This window comes from Salvelinus fontinalis, chromosome 39 (assembly GCF_029448725.1).
Source record: "Salvelinus fontinalis isolate EN_2023a chromosome 39, ASM2944872v1, whole genome shotgun sequence".
Taxonomy (NCBI): Eukaryota; Metazoa; Chordata; class Actinopteri; order Salmoniformes; family Salmonidae; genus Salvelinus; species Salvelinus fontinalis.
The window spans coordinates 17852548-17869001 of NC_074703.1; the positions used below are offsets into that span (position 1 = coordinate 17852548).

General features: G+C 46.6%; 1 protein-coding gene across 3 annotated transcripts in view; it reads right to left on the reverse strand.

Moving 5' to 3' along the window:
- Positions 1 to 82: 82 nt before the first annotated feature.
- LOC129838742 (USP6 N-terminal-like protein) overlaps positions 83 to 16454 on the reverse strand; it is a 53851-nt gene continuing 37479 nt past the window's right edge. For 2 of the 3 annotated variants that reach the window (XM_055905896.1, XM_055905897.1), the window contains exons 6-14: positions 13527 to 13634; positions 12910 to 13019; positions 11803 to 11851; positions 9761 to 9881; positions 8275 to 8369; positions 7825 to 7890; positions 5932 to 6031; positions 5500 to 5652; positions 83 to 3126 (exon numbers count right to left, since the gene is read on the reverse strand). In XM_055905896.1, coding sequence (XP_055761871.1) covers positions 1427 to 3126; positions 5500 to 5652; positions 5932 to 6031; positions 7825 to 7890; positions 8275 to 8369; positions 9761 to 9881; positions 11803 to 11851; positions 12910 to 13019; positions 13527 to 13634 — 2502 coding nt within the window. In that variant the 3' untranslated portion in view covers positions 83 to 1426. Of the gene's footprint in view, positions 3127 to 5499; positions 5653 to 5931; positions 6032 to 7824; positions 7891 to 8274; positions 8370 to 9760; positions 9882 to 11802; positions 11852 to 12562; positions 12848 to 12909; positions 13020 to 13526; positions 13635 to 16454 lie in introns of those variants that run through there. The other variant, XM_055905898.1, reaches the window with a different exon arrangement.

Sequence of the window (16454 nt, forward strand, 5' to 3'; positions counted from 1 at the left end):
AAGACACTTCACTGATGTATGAAGGGAATAACAATAACATTCTTACAGAAATAAATCCACACACAAATATACAGACACATGATCAGAAATGCACACCCCAATTTGCTTTATTAAGTAAAGAAAAGTCTCTGAAGAATGACCTGAAACCATTTTGCAATTAATTATTTAACAAAAAGAAGGAATGACTTATTTGCATGTTCAAATAATAACAGTATAATTATAACTGTGAGAACGATAAGCATTGTATCAAAAAGTACATAGTTGAGAATCAGCACTAAAAGGGTAGTTGGTTGAATATGTATTCAAATGTGTGACGTCACACTACAAAGTAGTATGTACAGGTCAGTAAGTATTGATGTGTGTATATGGAATGATTTAATATGTAAGTGCTGGTAACTGAACAGCAGTGGATGTGACTGCTGAAAATACAAGACATGAGTTGACATTTAAAGCATATTGCGGCTTAGTAAGTACTTCAATACCAGTACACATACCCCCTCTATAGAAACCTCTTGCAGCTAGCTGACACCTACTCCGTGGTGATGAAAATACCGTACTGTTAATATGCAATTAATGTTCATGTAAACTTTTCAGAGGGAAGTAAATCGTACACTACCCTCAGGGGAGAAAAGGGGTGTTTTTTTCTACGGACGACAAAACAGTTCACTGTTACAGTCTCAATATGGGGTATAAAGCAGACACTGGCCTCGATACCCAAACATACTGTACACACTATTCGGGTTACAGAAATGCTTTGCAATGACTAGAAATGACAGTGGTCGCTAAACTGAGCGACAACAGAATAATCTCAATGAAAAAATAAAAGTTGTAAAAACTGTCCTTATACAGTGGAGGTGCTTCAGAATTTAAATGATTTATTTTCGACAATGATTTTAAATCGTCACTGATCCGTAATTCTACTATTTGACATAGCTGTGTTTCTTCTTTCAGAAAAATAAGATATTCACAAGCATATAGAGTAAATTGACCTCTAAAGTAGATATTTTGGAAGTAACTCCGAAAAAAATAAAGATGGAAAAGAAAAATGGAATCACTGAGTTTGTCTCGGAGAAGTGTCCCCTGCTACTCATAACGTTTCAATAACTCAGTATATTAACAAAACATCATTTACTGTACATTTTCAACTCTAAAATATATATATACTTTTAACTCCTGTCGTTAATGATTTAACATCCGAAAAATAAAATAATCAATCTTCAGTGGGTTTTCAAAAGGGATCCATAAAAACGTCAAAAGCTGGTATCCTGCAGCATTCATGATGCAGTATGACTTTTAAGGTCAGTACGTCACATATAAAGCACAAACCAAAGTAAAACTCCTTAACTCCAGTAGGACTCCCGCTGGTCTCTGCTGCCACAGTGTCAGTGACTACACCTCAGTGTCTTTCTATCCCTCTCTCCTCCTCTCACAGCAACATAGACTCCTGCATGGTGAATGCCTCTGGTGCGTGCCTGTAGTGTGGTCCTCCGAACAGCGGGGGGAGCTGCTGCCTCATGGTGGGCTGCTGCTGCTCGTGGAACTGTGTCCTGTAGTGAGCCAGGCCGTCAGGGCCGGGGGGGAAGGTGAACTCCTGCACGGGGGACATCTGGGCCCTATGGAAGCTGGGGGATCGGGGTACACCTCCAGGGGCACGTGTCATGTCACCACCTTCCTGCTGCCCCCACGGCTGCACCTCCACTGCCCCTCCCCGGCCTGGCCCCTCAGACAGGTAGGGCGGGGTCTGCTCCTCTCTCCTGCGCCCCTCGTACCTGTTGTAGTCAACAGGAGGGTGCACCGGATAGGCGGCTGCAGCGGAGGTGAGCCGTGTGGGCTGACGCAGGTATGTGGAGGCGTTACTACCAGGGCTGTCCAGCTGCTGTATGGTGCGCGGGGCCAGCGGGCCTACAATGGTCCGGGGGGGTTGGGCTGAGCTGGGAGGCTGCCTGTGGGTGGTGGCATAGGAGTTGTTCATGAGGGCCTTCTCCGGAGAGTGGCTGGGTCGCTGGGTGGTGACGTACGCTCTCTCCCCATACATCAGACCCATCGGTGGGGTGCCTCGGGAGGGCGGGGGGCCGTAGTGCCTGTCCTCTCCCAGCCCCCTCTGCTCAAGGCTCACACTGTACGGGGGGTAGTGGAGTGGCACCATAGCAGGCCGGCCGGGGGAGTACTGCTGGGGGGGCGTGTGGTACTGGCTCTGGCCGTTGGGGTGGACATAGGGTTTACCCCCCGCAGGGCTGTTGAGGGACAGGGCAGCAGGGATGGGGCGTTTGGCCTGCCTACCCACTGGTCCTTGCAGGCTGGGGGTGGGGGGTAGGGACGGCGTCTCGCTGCGCCTCATCTGCGACGGTGGCCTCTCCAGCTCCAGGACCTCCACAAAGTCCTGCTCTGCCCCCCCGGGCACGTTGTCGTACTGGGAGGCGTTGGAGCCGCGGTTGGAGCCTGGGATCAAGCCCCTGGAGCGGGGCCGGCGGTTGAGCAGCAGGGTGTCGTCAGGGCTGGAGGGGGCCGGGGAACCACCGCGGCTCAGCTGGATCTCCCTAGCCGCCGCTGCCTTGGCCGCTTCCAGCTTGGTCTCGGACGGCTTGACCCAGCGCGGGGCGATGTCTTTACGAGAGCTGCTGGAGGCGGCATTGGAGTTGTGGTTGGCCGTGGCGTGGTTCTGAGGCTTCCCTCCGTCCACCACTTTTGTAGGAGGGTTGTTATGTGGCGAGGGAGAGGGCGCCGGAGATGATGTAGGTGTGGACCCTCTCTCTGGGGTAGCAAGGGGGGGGGCGGAGGACTGTTTGCAGTGGGGGTCGAGGTGGACGGAGGGCTGTTTGCAGTGGGGGTCGAGGTGGACGGAGGGCTGTTTGCAGTGGGGGTCGAGGTGGACGGCGTTCTCTCCGGACCCCCGTGATCTGGCCTCCCTCTTCTCAGCCTTGTGCTGCCGGACCAGCTTATCCAGGGAGTCCCTGCCCGCCCGGTTGGGGGGTCGGCTGTCCCGCTGGTGCTCGGGGGAGGGGCTTGGCGCTTTTGGGGGCTCGGCCGGCTGGGCGTGGCTCTGACCATTCGCCACGTGGTTCTGGTTCACCGCCGGCTCTGGGGGAAGCTGTCCAAGAAGCTTCTTGGGATACTCGTCCTCTTTACCTGCACAGATAAAACAGAGAGGCGGGTTAGAGCACCTGGAGGGAGAACACAAAACGGGAAAGGCATGTTTTCAAACGATGAATATTTAAAAAGGGCAATATGGATTCATGCAACATCACTGCCGACGGGGGGTGAAAATAAAGAGAGAATTACATTCACCACAACACTGAATAATCACGTCTCCACAGGCGAGAAACCAACCAAGGACATAACAAAATACAACATCTGAAATATATCTGATATTAAAATCCCAGAGTGCGAGCCAGAGGCGTCCAATTAGGAAGTGCTATTCAAAAGTGTAGACTGAAATAATATGTTTTCACTCAGTTTCATTAAAATGTTCTTAGCTGCAGCAGCAGGCCGACTTCAAAAGGTCAGACTGAAATGAGCTAACGGACTGTAAGACTTTAGAAGCACTTGTAAGAGGTTAAGTAGGAAACATGGCTGAACACTCAAGGACAAAAACCATAAATATCTCAACTCCATGCTATTTTAAACTCTATTACTTGATGAGTATATTATTATTACTTCTATTACATAATCGTATCTACCAGTGTCACAAAAAAAAAAAGTACAGTACAGGTGACACAGATACAGAGAAACAGAGAGTGAAGGTGTGACACTGGATGTGTTGGGCTCTGGTAGGAACAGTATGTCCACAATCACCATAGAAACCAGGAGACACAAGCTGGAGAAGAGGAAGTGATGTGACAGGACCAGGAAGTGTTATGAGTTTGAACCAGGAAGTGCTGTCACTGACTGTTATTGAATCCACAAACTAAAGTGGCTCTCTATTGTGTAAAAAAGTGTCCCATTTTCCTGTCCTTAGACTGAATGGGTGAAAACAATATGGAGAAACTCTGCCTGTAAGTCACAGCCTCCATCACAGCTTCCTGTCCTTCTCTACTTTCACTTAGAACCACTGATCTGAAAAGCCTGGATAAGGGAAATAATGGCTCTTAGGTTGGGGATAAAGGAAAGGAGACAAGAAGTCGGAAGCCATTCAAATGTATTGGGACCCAGCCGAGAGCAGTGCTTTATTGCTTTCACCCACTCAGTCTTCTCAGTTTGGACTCAGGAGAGGAAGCCACTTGAGTGAGACTATTGAGGAGTCACCCAGGAAATATGTGTTCACTGATACAGGTGCTTAAGGGTTGCCAAGTTAAGGGTAGGATGCAGTCTCCACCCCACAATCAAACGTAAACACAGACAACAACCTATTCAAACCTTTGTTTAGCCTCTTATTAAAAACCTCATCCAGCAATTTAACTGTCAAAGTTGGAAGAGTTCTGGGTTGAAGATGAGCCCCGAGTGCTGCAGTCCAACAAAAAGCATCCGCTGTTGCATGATACTTATTATCCTGACACCAGGAAGAGAAAATAGCTCTCTCACTGTGTGTGTGTGTGTGTGTGTGTGTGTGTGTGTGTGTGTGTGTGTGTGTGTGTGTGTGTGTGTGTGCACAACCAGGGTGGTAGGATGCCACAGTACATTAGGACATTTGGAGGTTAAGCCATTATGTAGTCTACAATGTTGAGCGGTGACCAGTCAAAGCTTTAGGCAAGATGTATCTTACTAACGGAAAGTATTGACTTAAAGTATCTTATTAACTGTAAAGTAGGAGTTAAATGGTTACTAATGTATTGATAATGACTATCTGCAGTAACTCACTAAATGCAGTCAGAGACAAAGAGTTTGGGAGTAATAGAGAAGGACAATCCCTCCACTACAAGACTCCAAGTTAGCTTTAAAGCAATAGCAGCCTGGCCTGAGTTGCAGTAGCTACTGCACAAGGTTGCGGTAACATTGTGAGAATGCTCTGTAGGAGAACCCCAGGGCTGCTGGGTAGACAGGCGACAGACAGACAGACGTAAAACGGAGGGACTGACAGAGGGAGGGAGGGATGGACAGATGATGAAACAGGGGAACACCAGTCAGGATAGCCCACCGGTTACTGTCGTAGGAGGGGATGTGGCCCCCACTCCCACCCACACTTTTGTAGGCTGGGCCGAAACCATTGGGAGAAGAGGGAGAAGAGGCAGATTAAGCAAGAGACAGAAAGCAAGATGAGACACAGACTGCTATCACTAATTACTACTACCACTGGTAATACTACTACACAGCAGCCAGCAGGAGAGCTATGTGAGTGTGTGTGTGTGTGTGTGTGTGTGTGTGTGCACTTGAACTGGAACTGTGTGGTTGAGGGTGAATGTAAGTGAAGTAACATATGCAGGGTGATACATCCGTGTGTGTGTGTGTGTGTGTGTTGATATTTTGAGCTTGTGTGTGGCAGTTGTCTAATCTGTGTGTGTGGGACAAATGTATAGCCTACTGTAATCAGTGTGTGTATGAGATGTGTTGGGGGTAGGAGGCTACCTGGTGCAGCCAGCTCCAGTTTGGACTTCCTTAGCTCCACCATGTTGTTCTGCAGCTGCTCAATCACAAAGTCATCCTCATAGAAGAAGTCCTTGGCCAGAGTCACCTGCAGAAACTCAACCAGATCCTCCATAGACAGCTTCAACAGGTGCTCTGCAAACAAACACACACACACACGGTGTGAGAACACTTTCTCCTGTGCAGTTTGACGACAGTCAAGGATCTTAGAGGTTAGCGGAGGTGGTTCAGTGAACATGAAGGGCAACTTTGCCTGAGACCTGAAGCTGGGACTTTAGTTCAGCGGGCTAAAACAGTCTGGTGGCACACAGACAACCACGTGGTCACAAGGCAACCACGTGGTCACAAGGCAACCACGTGGTCACAAGGCAACCACGTGGTCACAATAGCACAATCCTACTGTTCTGGTCTTACTCTTGTGCAGTTTGAGGACCGTGTAGGACATGGCGGTCAGAACTCTCTCTCCCTCCAGGATATAGATGTCCCAGATCCGCAGGGTCAGGGTGAAGGGGGTCTGAGGGAGAGATTGGAAGAGAGAGAGAGAGAGGAAGAAAGACAATGAAGGAGAGAGAAAGAGATAGAGAGAGAATGAGTGAGCCAGAATGGAGGAGAAATAAATATATTTTCATAATATAATTTTTAACACTTTCTTTAGCCCAACACCCGCAGTAGGCATGGTGTGATAACGACTGATGCTTTACAAAGACATATTTAGAAAAGCTGCAGGCCTAAAGGATACAGAGGGAAGGGGATGTGATTCAGTCACTCACCCTGTCTAATGTTCTGATACAGAGGGAAGGGGATGTGATTCAGTCACTCACCCTGTCTAACATTCTGATACAGAGGGAAGGGGATGTGATTCAGTCACTCACCCTGTCTAACATTCTGATACAGAGGGTAGGGGATGTGATTCAGACACTCACCCTGTCTAACATTATGATACAGAGGGTAGGGGATGTGATTCAGTCACTCACCCTGTCTAACATTCTGATACAGAGGGTAGGGGATGTGATTCAGACACTCACCCTGTCTAACATTATGATACAGAGGGAAGGGGATGTGATTCAGTCACTCACCCTGTCTAACATTCTGATACAGAGGGTAGGGGATGTGATTCAGACACTCACCCTGTCTAACATTCTGATACAGAGGGAAGGGGATGTGATTCAGTCACTCACCCTGTCTAACATTCTGATACAGAGGGAAGGGGATGTGATTCAGTCACTCACCCTGTCTAACATTCTGATACAGAGGGAAGGGGATGTGATTCAGTCACTCACCCTGTCTAACATTATGATACAGAGGGAAGGGGATGTGATTCAGTCACTCACCCTGTCCCCTGTCTAACATTCTGATACAGAGGGAAGGGGATGTGATTCAGTCACTCACCCTGTCTAACATTCTGATACAGAGGGAAGGGGATGTGATGCAGTCACTCACCCTGTCTAACATTATGATACAGAGGGAAGGGGATGTGATTCAGTCACTCACCCTGTCTAACATTATGATACAGAGGGAAGGGGATGTGATTCAGTCACTCACCCTGTCTAACATTATGATACAGAGGGAAGGGGATGTGATTCAGTCACTCACCCTGTCTAACATTCTGATACAGAGGGAAGGGGATGTGATTCAGTCACTCACCCTGTCTAACATTCTGATACAGAGGGAAGGGGATGTGATGCAGTCACTCACCCTGTCTAACATTCTGAAACAGAGGGAAGGGGATGTGATGCAGTCACTCACCCTGTCTAACATTCTGATACAGAGGGAAGGGGATGTGATGCAGTCACTCACCCTGTCTAACATTATGATACAGAGGGAAGGGGATGTGATGCAGTCACTCACCCTGTCTAACATTCTGATACAGAGGGAAGGGGATGTGATTCAGACACTCACCCTGTCTAACATTCTGATACAGAGGGAAGGGGATGTGATGCAGTCACTCACCCTGTCTAACATTCTGATACAGAGGGAAGGGGATGTGATGCAGTCACTCACCCTGTCTAACATTCTGATACAGAGGGAAGGGGATGTGATGCAGTCACTCACCCTGTCTAACATTCTGATACAGAGGGAAGGGGATGTGATTCAGACACTCACCCTGTCTAACATTATGATACAGAGGGAAGGGGATGTGATTCAGACACTCACCCTGTCTAACATTATGATACAGAGGGAAGGGGATGTGATGCAGTCACTCACCCTGTCTAACATTATGATACAGAGGGAAGGGGATGTGATTCAGACACTCACCCTGTCTAACATTATGATACAGAGGGAAGGGGATGTGATTCAGCGACTCACCCTGTCCAGGAAACACTGGAAGAACCACTTCATAGTGTACAGGCTGGTGAACACCTCCTGTGTGTCCTGAAACAGAGGCCAATGAGCCATTACCACTCCGTGTCCGTGTGTGTGTACGTACGTGCGTGCGTATTAAAAAATGTCAGTGGCCTTGGTTTAACAGCAGTGGTGAATCCGCCAATGTGCCCAAGGCCCCATATTAAAAGCAGAATAAAAGCCATGTTTGTCTGTCTGTGTGTGTGTGTATGGTTGTGTGTGTAGATATGGCATTTCTTTCTCATTCCACCACCCTTTAATCTCAACACATCAAAGGCTGCTGCTGTGCCACTCAACTCAGTCCCCCATACCAGCAGGCTTAGGGCTGTCATTTATATACCACTACCCCCTCCCCAGGCTGTGTGTGTGTGTGTGTGTGTGTGTGTGTGTGTGTGCGCGCTCTGTGGGCCTCACCAGGTGTGACTTCAGTTTGGGCATCATCTTCTTGAGGATGCGGTCATGGTGCTCCTGGAAGCGCATCAGCTTGGGGAAGCCGGGGATAAAAAACCCTAGAGGGGAGGAGATCACAGAGCATTTTATCAAATGTAAAAATTTACTCTGGTGGTTCTCGCTGTGTGTGTGTCTGAATGGATGGGACGTGAGATTGGGTGTGTGTGTCTGAATGGAAGGGACGTGAGATTGGGTGTGTGTGTCTGAATGGAAGGGACGTGAGATTGGGTGTGTATACAGTGTGTGTGTGTGTCTGAATGGAAGGGACGTGAGATTGGGTGTGTGGGTCTGAATAGAAGTGACGTGAGATTGGGTGTGTATACAGTGTGTGTGTGGGTCTGAATGGAAGGGACGTGAGATTGGGTGTGTATACAGTGTGTGTGTGTGTCTGAATGGAAGGGACGTGAGATTGGGTGTGTGTGTCTGAATGGAAGGGACGTGAGATTGGGTGTGTATACAGTGTGTGTGTGGGTCTGAATGGAAGGGACGTGAGATTGGGTGTGTATACAGTGTGTGTGTGTGTGTCTGAATGGAAGGGACGTGAGATTGGGTGTGTATACAGTGTGTGTGTGTGTGTCTGAATGGAAGGGATGTGAGATTGGGTGTGTATACAGTGTGTGTGTGTGTCTGAATAGAAGTGACGTGAGATTGGGTGTGTATACAGTGTGTGTGTGGGTCTGAATAGAAGTGACGTGAGATTGGGTGTGTATACAGTGTGTGTGTGGGTCTGAATGGAAGGGACGTGAGATTGGGTGTGTATACAGTGTGTGTGTGTGTGTCTGAATGGAAGGGACGTGAGATTGGGTGTGTATACAGTGTGTGTGTGTGTGTCTGAATGGAAGGGATGTGAGATTGGGTGTGTATACAGTGTGTGTGTCTGAATGGAAGGGACGTGAGATTGGGTGAGCTCTATAGATATCTGGTAAGAAGCTGTAAGGGAGGGTTCTCTAGAAATGCGTTTCCTCACATTTTATGGGGCCCAGAAGAGACAGCCCAAGTCCTTGAAAGGTATGTGAGAGTGTGTATCCAGTGTGAGTGTGTGTTTATATTCTATCCGTAGGGCACGTTCCTGTGTCAGTGGGGTCATGTTGGCCTTAATGAATGTTTGGAGTAAAAGACCAGAGCTAACTATCCTATGTGGTCTAGGGCACGGCTGTTCATGCCTACTTAGTGTCTGGTCTAGTATGCTACCCCTGAATTGACTTGTATCCTATATGGTGAAATGTATGGCAAGACTTAGGCGTGGGTTTTGCGTGGGCTACTGAATGACGGTCTGAAATACTTCTACTTGCGTGGGCTACTGAAACACTTGCGTGGGCTACTGAATGACGGTCTGAAACACTTCTACTTGCGTGGGCTACTGAAACACTTGCGTGGGCTACTGAATGACGGTCTGAAACACTGAAACACTTCTATAGGATGTTACACAGTGTGTAGAGTGTGTGTTTACCATGCATGGCGTGTTTCTGTCCAGACAGCAGTTTGACCAAAGCCCAGAAGGCATCCTCTTCATTCATATAGATGAGCAACAGAGCAGTGATCTGACTCATGCCCTGGCAGTATCCCACCTCCTACACACACACACACACACACACACACACACACACACACACACACACACACACACACACTTTTATAATGTATAGACAAACATAGTTGCAGTTGGAAGTTTATATACACCTTAGCCAAATACATTTAAACTCAGTTTTTAACAATTCCTGACATTTAATCCTAGTAATAAAAAAATAAAAAAATCCCTGTCTTAGGTCAGTTCGGATCACCACCTTATTTTAAGAATGTGAAATGTCAGAATAATAGTAGAGAGAATGATTTATTTCAGCTTTTATTTCTTTCATCACATTCCCTGTGGGTCAGAAGTTTACATACACTCAATTAGTATTTGATAGCATTGCCTTTAAATTGTTTAACTTGGTTCTAACATTTCAGGTAGCCTTCCACAAGCTTCCCACAATAAGTTGGGTGAATTTTGGCCCATTTCTCCTGACAGAGCTGGTGTAACTGAGTAAGGTTTGTAGGCCTCCTTGCTCACACATGCTTTTTCAGTTGTGCCCACAAATATTCTATGGGATTGAGGTCAGGGCTTTGTGATGGCCACTCCAATTCCTTGACTTTGTTGTCATTAAGCCATTTTGCCAAAACTTTGGAATTATGCTTAGGCTCATTGTCCATTTGGAAGACCCATTTGCGACCAAGCTTTAACTTCCTGACTGATGTCTTGAGATGTTGCTTCAATATCTACATAATTTTCCTGCCTCATGATTCCATCTATTTTGTGAAGTGCACCAGTCCCTCCTGCAGCAAAGCACCCCCACAACATGATGCTACCACCCCCGTGCTTCACGGTTGGGATGGTGTTCTTCAGCATGCAAGCATCCCCCTTTTTCCTCCAAACATAACGGTGGTCATTATGGCCAAACAGTTCTATTTTTGTTTCATTAGACCAGAGGACATTTCTTCAAAAAGTATGATCTTTGTCCCCATGTGCAGTTGCAAACTGTAGGCTTTTTTTATGGCGGTTTTGGAGCAGTGGCTTCTTCCTTGCTGAGCGGCCTTTCAGGTTATGTCGATATAGAACTCGTTTTACTGTGGATGTAAATACTTTGTACCCGTTTCCTCCAGCATCTTCACAAGGTCCTTTGCTGTCATTCTGGGATTGATTTGCACTTTTCGCACCAAAGTACGTTCATCTCTAGGAGACAGAACGTGTCTCCTTCCTGAGCGGTATGACAGCTGCGTGGTCCCATGGTGTTTATACTTGCGTACTATTGCTTGTACAGATGAACGTGGTACCTTCAGGCATTTTGAAATTGCTCCCAAGGATGAACCAGACTTATGGAGGTCTACTATTTATTTTCTGAGGTCTTGGCTGATTTTTCCATGATGTCAAGCAAAGAGGCACTGAGTTTGAAGGTAGGCCTTGAAATACATCCACAGGTACACCTCCAATTGACTCAAATGATGTCAATTAGCCTATCAGAAGCTTCTAAAGCCATGACATAATTTTCTGGAATTTTCCAAGCTGTTTAAAGACAGAGTCAATTTAGTGTAAGTAATCTTCTGATACAGTGAATTATAAGTGAAATAATCTGTCTGTAAACAATTGTTGGAAAAATTACTTGTCATGCACAAAGTAGATGTCCTAACCGACTTGCCAAAACTATAGTTTGTTAACAAGAAATTTGTGGAGTGGTTGAAAAACGAGTTTTAATGACTCCAAACTAAGTGTATGTAAACTTCTGACTTCAACTGTACATACAAACTCACTTTTCTATTTCTACACAGGAACAGAAAAGGTTGGTGGATGGAGAGAACGGGGAGGATGTACAGGAGGAGCTGGATGAGGGGAAAAAAGAAGGACAGGGAGAGGAGAAGGAAGAGGCTGTAGAAAATAGTTGATTGGGAAAAGGAGAGGTAGAATAAAGAAAAGCTGTTTCGGGGGATTCATTCTGGAATGTGTGTAGTGTGACTCACCGTGTTGTACATGGAGTAGGCTGTTAGGACGTGGAACAGAGCCTGCTGCCTGAAAACAACAACAAACAGTCAACCTACTAATGACTAGACGTCATCTGATGGAAGTGCAGGAAGTTAACTAACAGGAACACCTCAGGAGCTTCACAATTGATCACAAAAGGGGAATTCAGGTTGCTTTTTTATTTAACCAGGTTAGTCTCATTGAGATACATTTTTCAAGAGAGATCTGGTCTTCTCTCATCATTCAAATGCTCTAATAGTCGTACTGTCTTCTAAATGAAATGAACAAGGGCATTAGTGATTTTTACTTCCTATATTTGGCCAGTAATGGCAACCTTTGTGTTTGAGGTAGTAGGAAATGTTGTGCTTTCATGGTCAGTACTGAGGCAATGTGTTTAGTTCCTGTGAGGCTGTGGCTGCCAGGTCCTCGCTGCTCTCTGACTCTGCAGGCCACAGTGTTTACTTCCCAGGGGCCCCTGGTTCTGGCTCTCTCCATGACGTCATCAAGCAGAAGTAAAAACACAGAAAAGGGAAGTGTGTCCTCTGACTTCCTTATCGGGAAATGTCAATGTCAGCCACCATTATGACAGAAAAAGGTATGGCCAGATAGATGTGCATCATGGCCCAGGCTACGACCAGGGGTTTTTCCTAGTCAGGGCACATGGTCAAGAAAAAGTCCAGACCCTAATTACGGGTATTATTCTGTAGTAACTAAGTGTAGATAATGTACTTCTCATCATGTTGAGTAGGAGATACTGACTTGACGTCGTAGCGGGTCATGAACATGATGTGGTTCCTGTGTTGTGTGTGTGTGTGTGTTGTGTGTATGTGTGTGTGTGTGTGTGTGTGTGCAGTCGGAGGGAGATACTGACTTGACGTCGTAGCGGGTCATGAACATGATGTGGTTCCTGTGTTGTGTGTGTGTGTGTTGTGTGTATGTGTGCAGTCGGAGGGAGATACTGACTTGACGTCGTAGCGGGTCATGAACATGATGTGGTTCCTGTGTTGTGTGTGTGTGTGTGTGTGTGTGTGTGTGTGTGTGTGTGTGTGTGTGTGTGTGTGTGTGTGTGTGTGTGTGTGTGTGTGCAGTCGGAGGGAGATACTGACTTGACGTCGTAGCGGGTCATGAACATGATGTGGTCCCTGTAGGTTCGGTTCACATCCAGGTCAATCTGACGGACGTCAGGAGACAGACCTCGAGCCCTGAGCTTCAGCTTCTACACACAGGAAACACAACAACACAGAGTCACTGAGGGAGTGTGTGTGTGTGTGTGTGTGTGTGTGTGTGTGTGTGTGTGTGTGTGTGTGTGTGTGTGTGAGAGAGAGTTTGTGAGAGTGAAATACAAAGGAATAAAACTACTCATCCATCCCGCAAATGTTTGAGTTATATTAAAGCTCAGTTGTGACTAGAAACTCAGTATTCCAGTGCTGACTGACACACACACACACACACACACACACACACACACACACACACACACACACACACACACACACACACACACACACACACACACACATATATTAATGGATGACGCTCTGAAATGTAATAAATCCAGGGCCTCACCCGGCCTGGTTATGAATGTTAATGAAGCTGGCTGAGTGGAGAGAGACAATAGGAGAGTGTGAACGTGTGTAGTTTCTACATGACTTTGCCCGGGGAGGAAGGAGGGAGGATATTGGTCCTATGCTGTGAGCTCTTGTCTCGTGCTTCCATAACGTACCTCGTAGAAGTCTTTCTTCTCCTCCTTTATTTTGGGAACGTCGAGGAGCAGACACCACACCTCTCCTCGGAGCTGTAGAGGAATTCCCTTATAGATCCGCCTCACCAGCTGGAGGGAGACATGAATACGGGGAAAAGGACATTCTTAGTGCAACATCAAAGAGACCATGCTTCACCTTTCAACCACACCCCCTAGCCCTAACGCTCAAGGTTCAAAATGCCTTTCAAATTGGAGCTACACAACCGAACAGTTTTCATGATGAATTGACAGTATGAATAATCTGACTCACATTCAGCATTAAGGGGGTACAATCAATCATCAATCAAATGTCACTCAAGTGGATAGTATGAGAGGACAGGTGTGTGTGTGTGTGTGTGTGTGTGTGTGTGTGTGTGTGTGTGTGTGTGTGTGTGTGTGTGTGTGTGTGTGTGTGTGAGAGAGAGAGGACAGGTCTGTGTGAGAGGACGTGTGTGTGTGTATGTGTGTGTGTGTGTGTGTGTGTGTGTGTGAGAGAGGACAGGTGTGTGTGAGAGGACAGGTATGTGTGAGGACAGGTATGTGTATGTTGTTTTACAGGGTCACACACAGACAAAAGTATGTTGACACGCGCTCTTTGAACAAAATCATGGCTATTAATATGAAGTTGGTCCCTCCTTTTCTGTCATAACAGCCTCCACTCTTCTGGGAAGGCTTTCCACTAGCTGTTGGAACATTGCTGCAGGGACTTGCTTCCATTCAGCCAGAAGAGCATTAGAGAGGTCGGGCACTGTTGGACGATTAGGCCTGGCTTACAGTTGATGGGAGTTGAGGTCAGGGCTCTGTGCAGGCCAGTCAAGTTCTTCTACACAGATCTCGACAAACCATTTCTGTATGGACCTGGCTTTGTCCACAGGGGCATTGTCACGCTGAAACAGAAAAGGGACTTCCCCAAACTGTTGCCACAAAGTTGGAAGCACAGAATCGGGGGGGGGCTAGCCCGAACCATGAAAAACAGCCCCGGACCATTATTCCTCCTCCACTAAACTTTACATTTGGCACTACAATAAGGCAGGTAGCGTTCTCCTGGCACCCACCAAATCCAGATTTGTCCGTTGGACTGCTAGATGGTGAAGCGTGATTCATCACTCCAGAGAATGCGTTTCCACTGCTCCAGAGTCCAATGGCGGCGAGCTTTACACCACTTCCAGCCAACGCTTGGCATTGCGTTGATCTTAAGCTTGTGTGCGGCTGCTTGGCCATGGAAACTTTGCTTCCAGAGGCAGTTTGGAACTCAGTCGTGAGTGTTGCAACCAATGTTCACTCAAATTTCTTGGGGCACTGAGCAAATTTCTGGTCTGCTGAGCGCAAACTTGAAAATTCTGTGCAACTTCCAGCTCGTGTTTACTGTGAACACTGAGGCTGTACCCTCCTTTATGTTAGTTATAACAGTGGCCAAGTAGACTACTGTGGCTATTTGATCATAATATAGGCCTACCAGAGTGGCCTACCATCAAAAACTATGGAGAAAATGCATCCCATAACATTTTAACATGGAAATAGCTGTTCTATCATTCAGCCTGCAGTAGCAGCTTTTCAAAGATGCCTAGAAATGTACACGTTTTGTGCACCATAGGATTTAATCACTCCCCTATTGCTGACTACAAATGTTCTATAACTGGGCTAATAACTCACTAAGTAGCAAAGGAAATTAACAAAATGTATACTTTACCATAGAAATATAGGCCTAATACATTATCAACGCATATTGGCTTTGTTTGAAGTGCCCTACCAATTAATTGTTTTCCAGGTCATTTAAAAAATATATATATTTCGAAATTTGAGGAAGGCTATATGATCACGCTGGTAATAGATCCGTTGTTGTATTTCTTGTGAGGCACAGCTGAGTGAGGTGAGCATTCAGTGAGCATTTAAATAATATGCTTTATTTTTATTTGACTGGGCTGATGGTGACTGCATTTGACGGTCAGTCTCAGCGGAGGGAGAGAGCAGCAGACTGAGGGTCAGTCTCAGCGGAGGGAGAGAGCAGCAGACTGAGGGTCAGTCTCAGCGGAGGGAGAGAGCAGCAGACTGAGGGTCCGCCTCTCAACATCCCCCTGCTCTCCCATTCCTTCACTGACCCTGACCTAAAAAGGGTGGGGAAACTCGAGTCGCCCCGCATTATTTCTGCCTCATGCACAAATTCATGTTGTTACTCCTATGAACAGAGAAAGTGTAATATTCCTGGATATTAAAAAGACCCAAGCCGCTAATAACAACAACGCAAGCCTATAGGTTTCACTTTCCTACTCATTCATTACTGCTGCAGTGCTTGTTGCAGCCCTGAGTGGAAATAGGAAGAACATGTATTTTATGGCTTATAAAAGTGTTGAATACAAAGTGTTGACAGTGCTGAGAGAGAAGTTAAACATGAACTCACTCATAAAAACAGCAGCTCTTTGCTGTATTTGTTGAGTCTCCCTCTAGTCATGGTTTTAAACGTTTTGAAATCTCACAGTATCAACTTTTCTTTAGCTTTCTGTTATGCCTGCTACGTTACTGCAGACACGGTCATCTAAGCCATCCAATTGGCCTGCGGTAGGCTTATAGTGCACTTGATTTGCCCGCCAGATACATGAATTGGTTCAAAATGGCAACAGTTCACCTACCCGGCATGCAGGGCAGCTGAATCGGGTTCACCTACCGCCAACAGGCCGAGACGAATAAAACAAAATAGGAACAAGGCTTTATCGTTGTTGTTTTTTTTACAGAAATGTTTGACAATCGACTAAGAATGCCTTGGAGATCAACCAGTCAGTGAACACTGCTCTAGAAAGTTGAGTGAAGATCAATCTCATGCTTCTCTCTGTGGGCTGATATTTCTGCACGGTAGACCCGGGGAGCAGCGCACATTTTAGAGGAAACAATGGCTGCAACTGAGGCCAGACGATT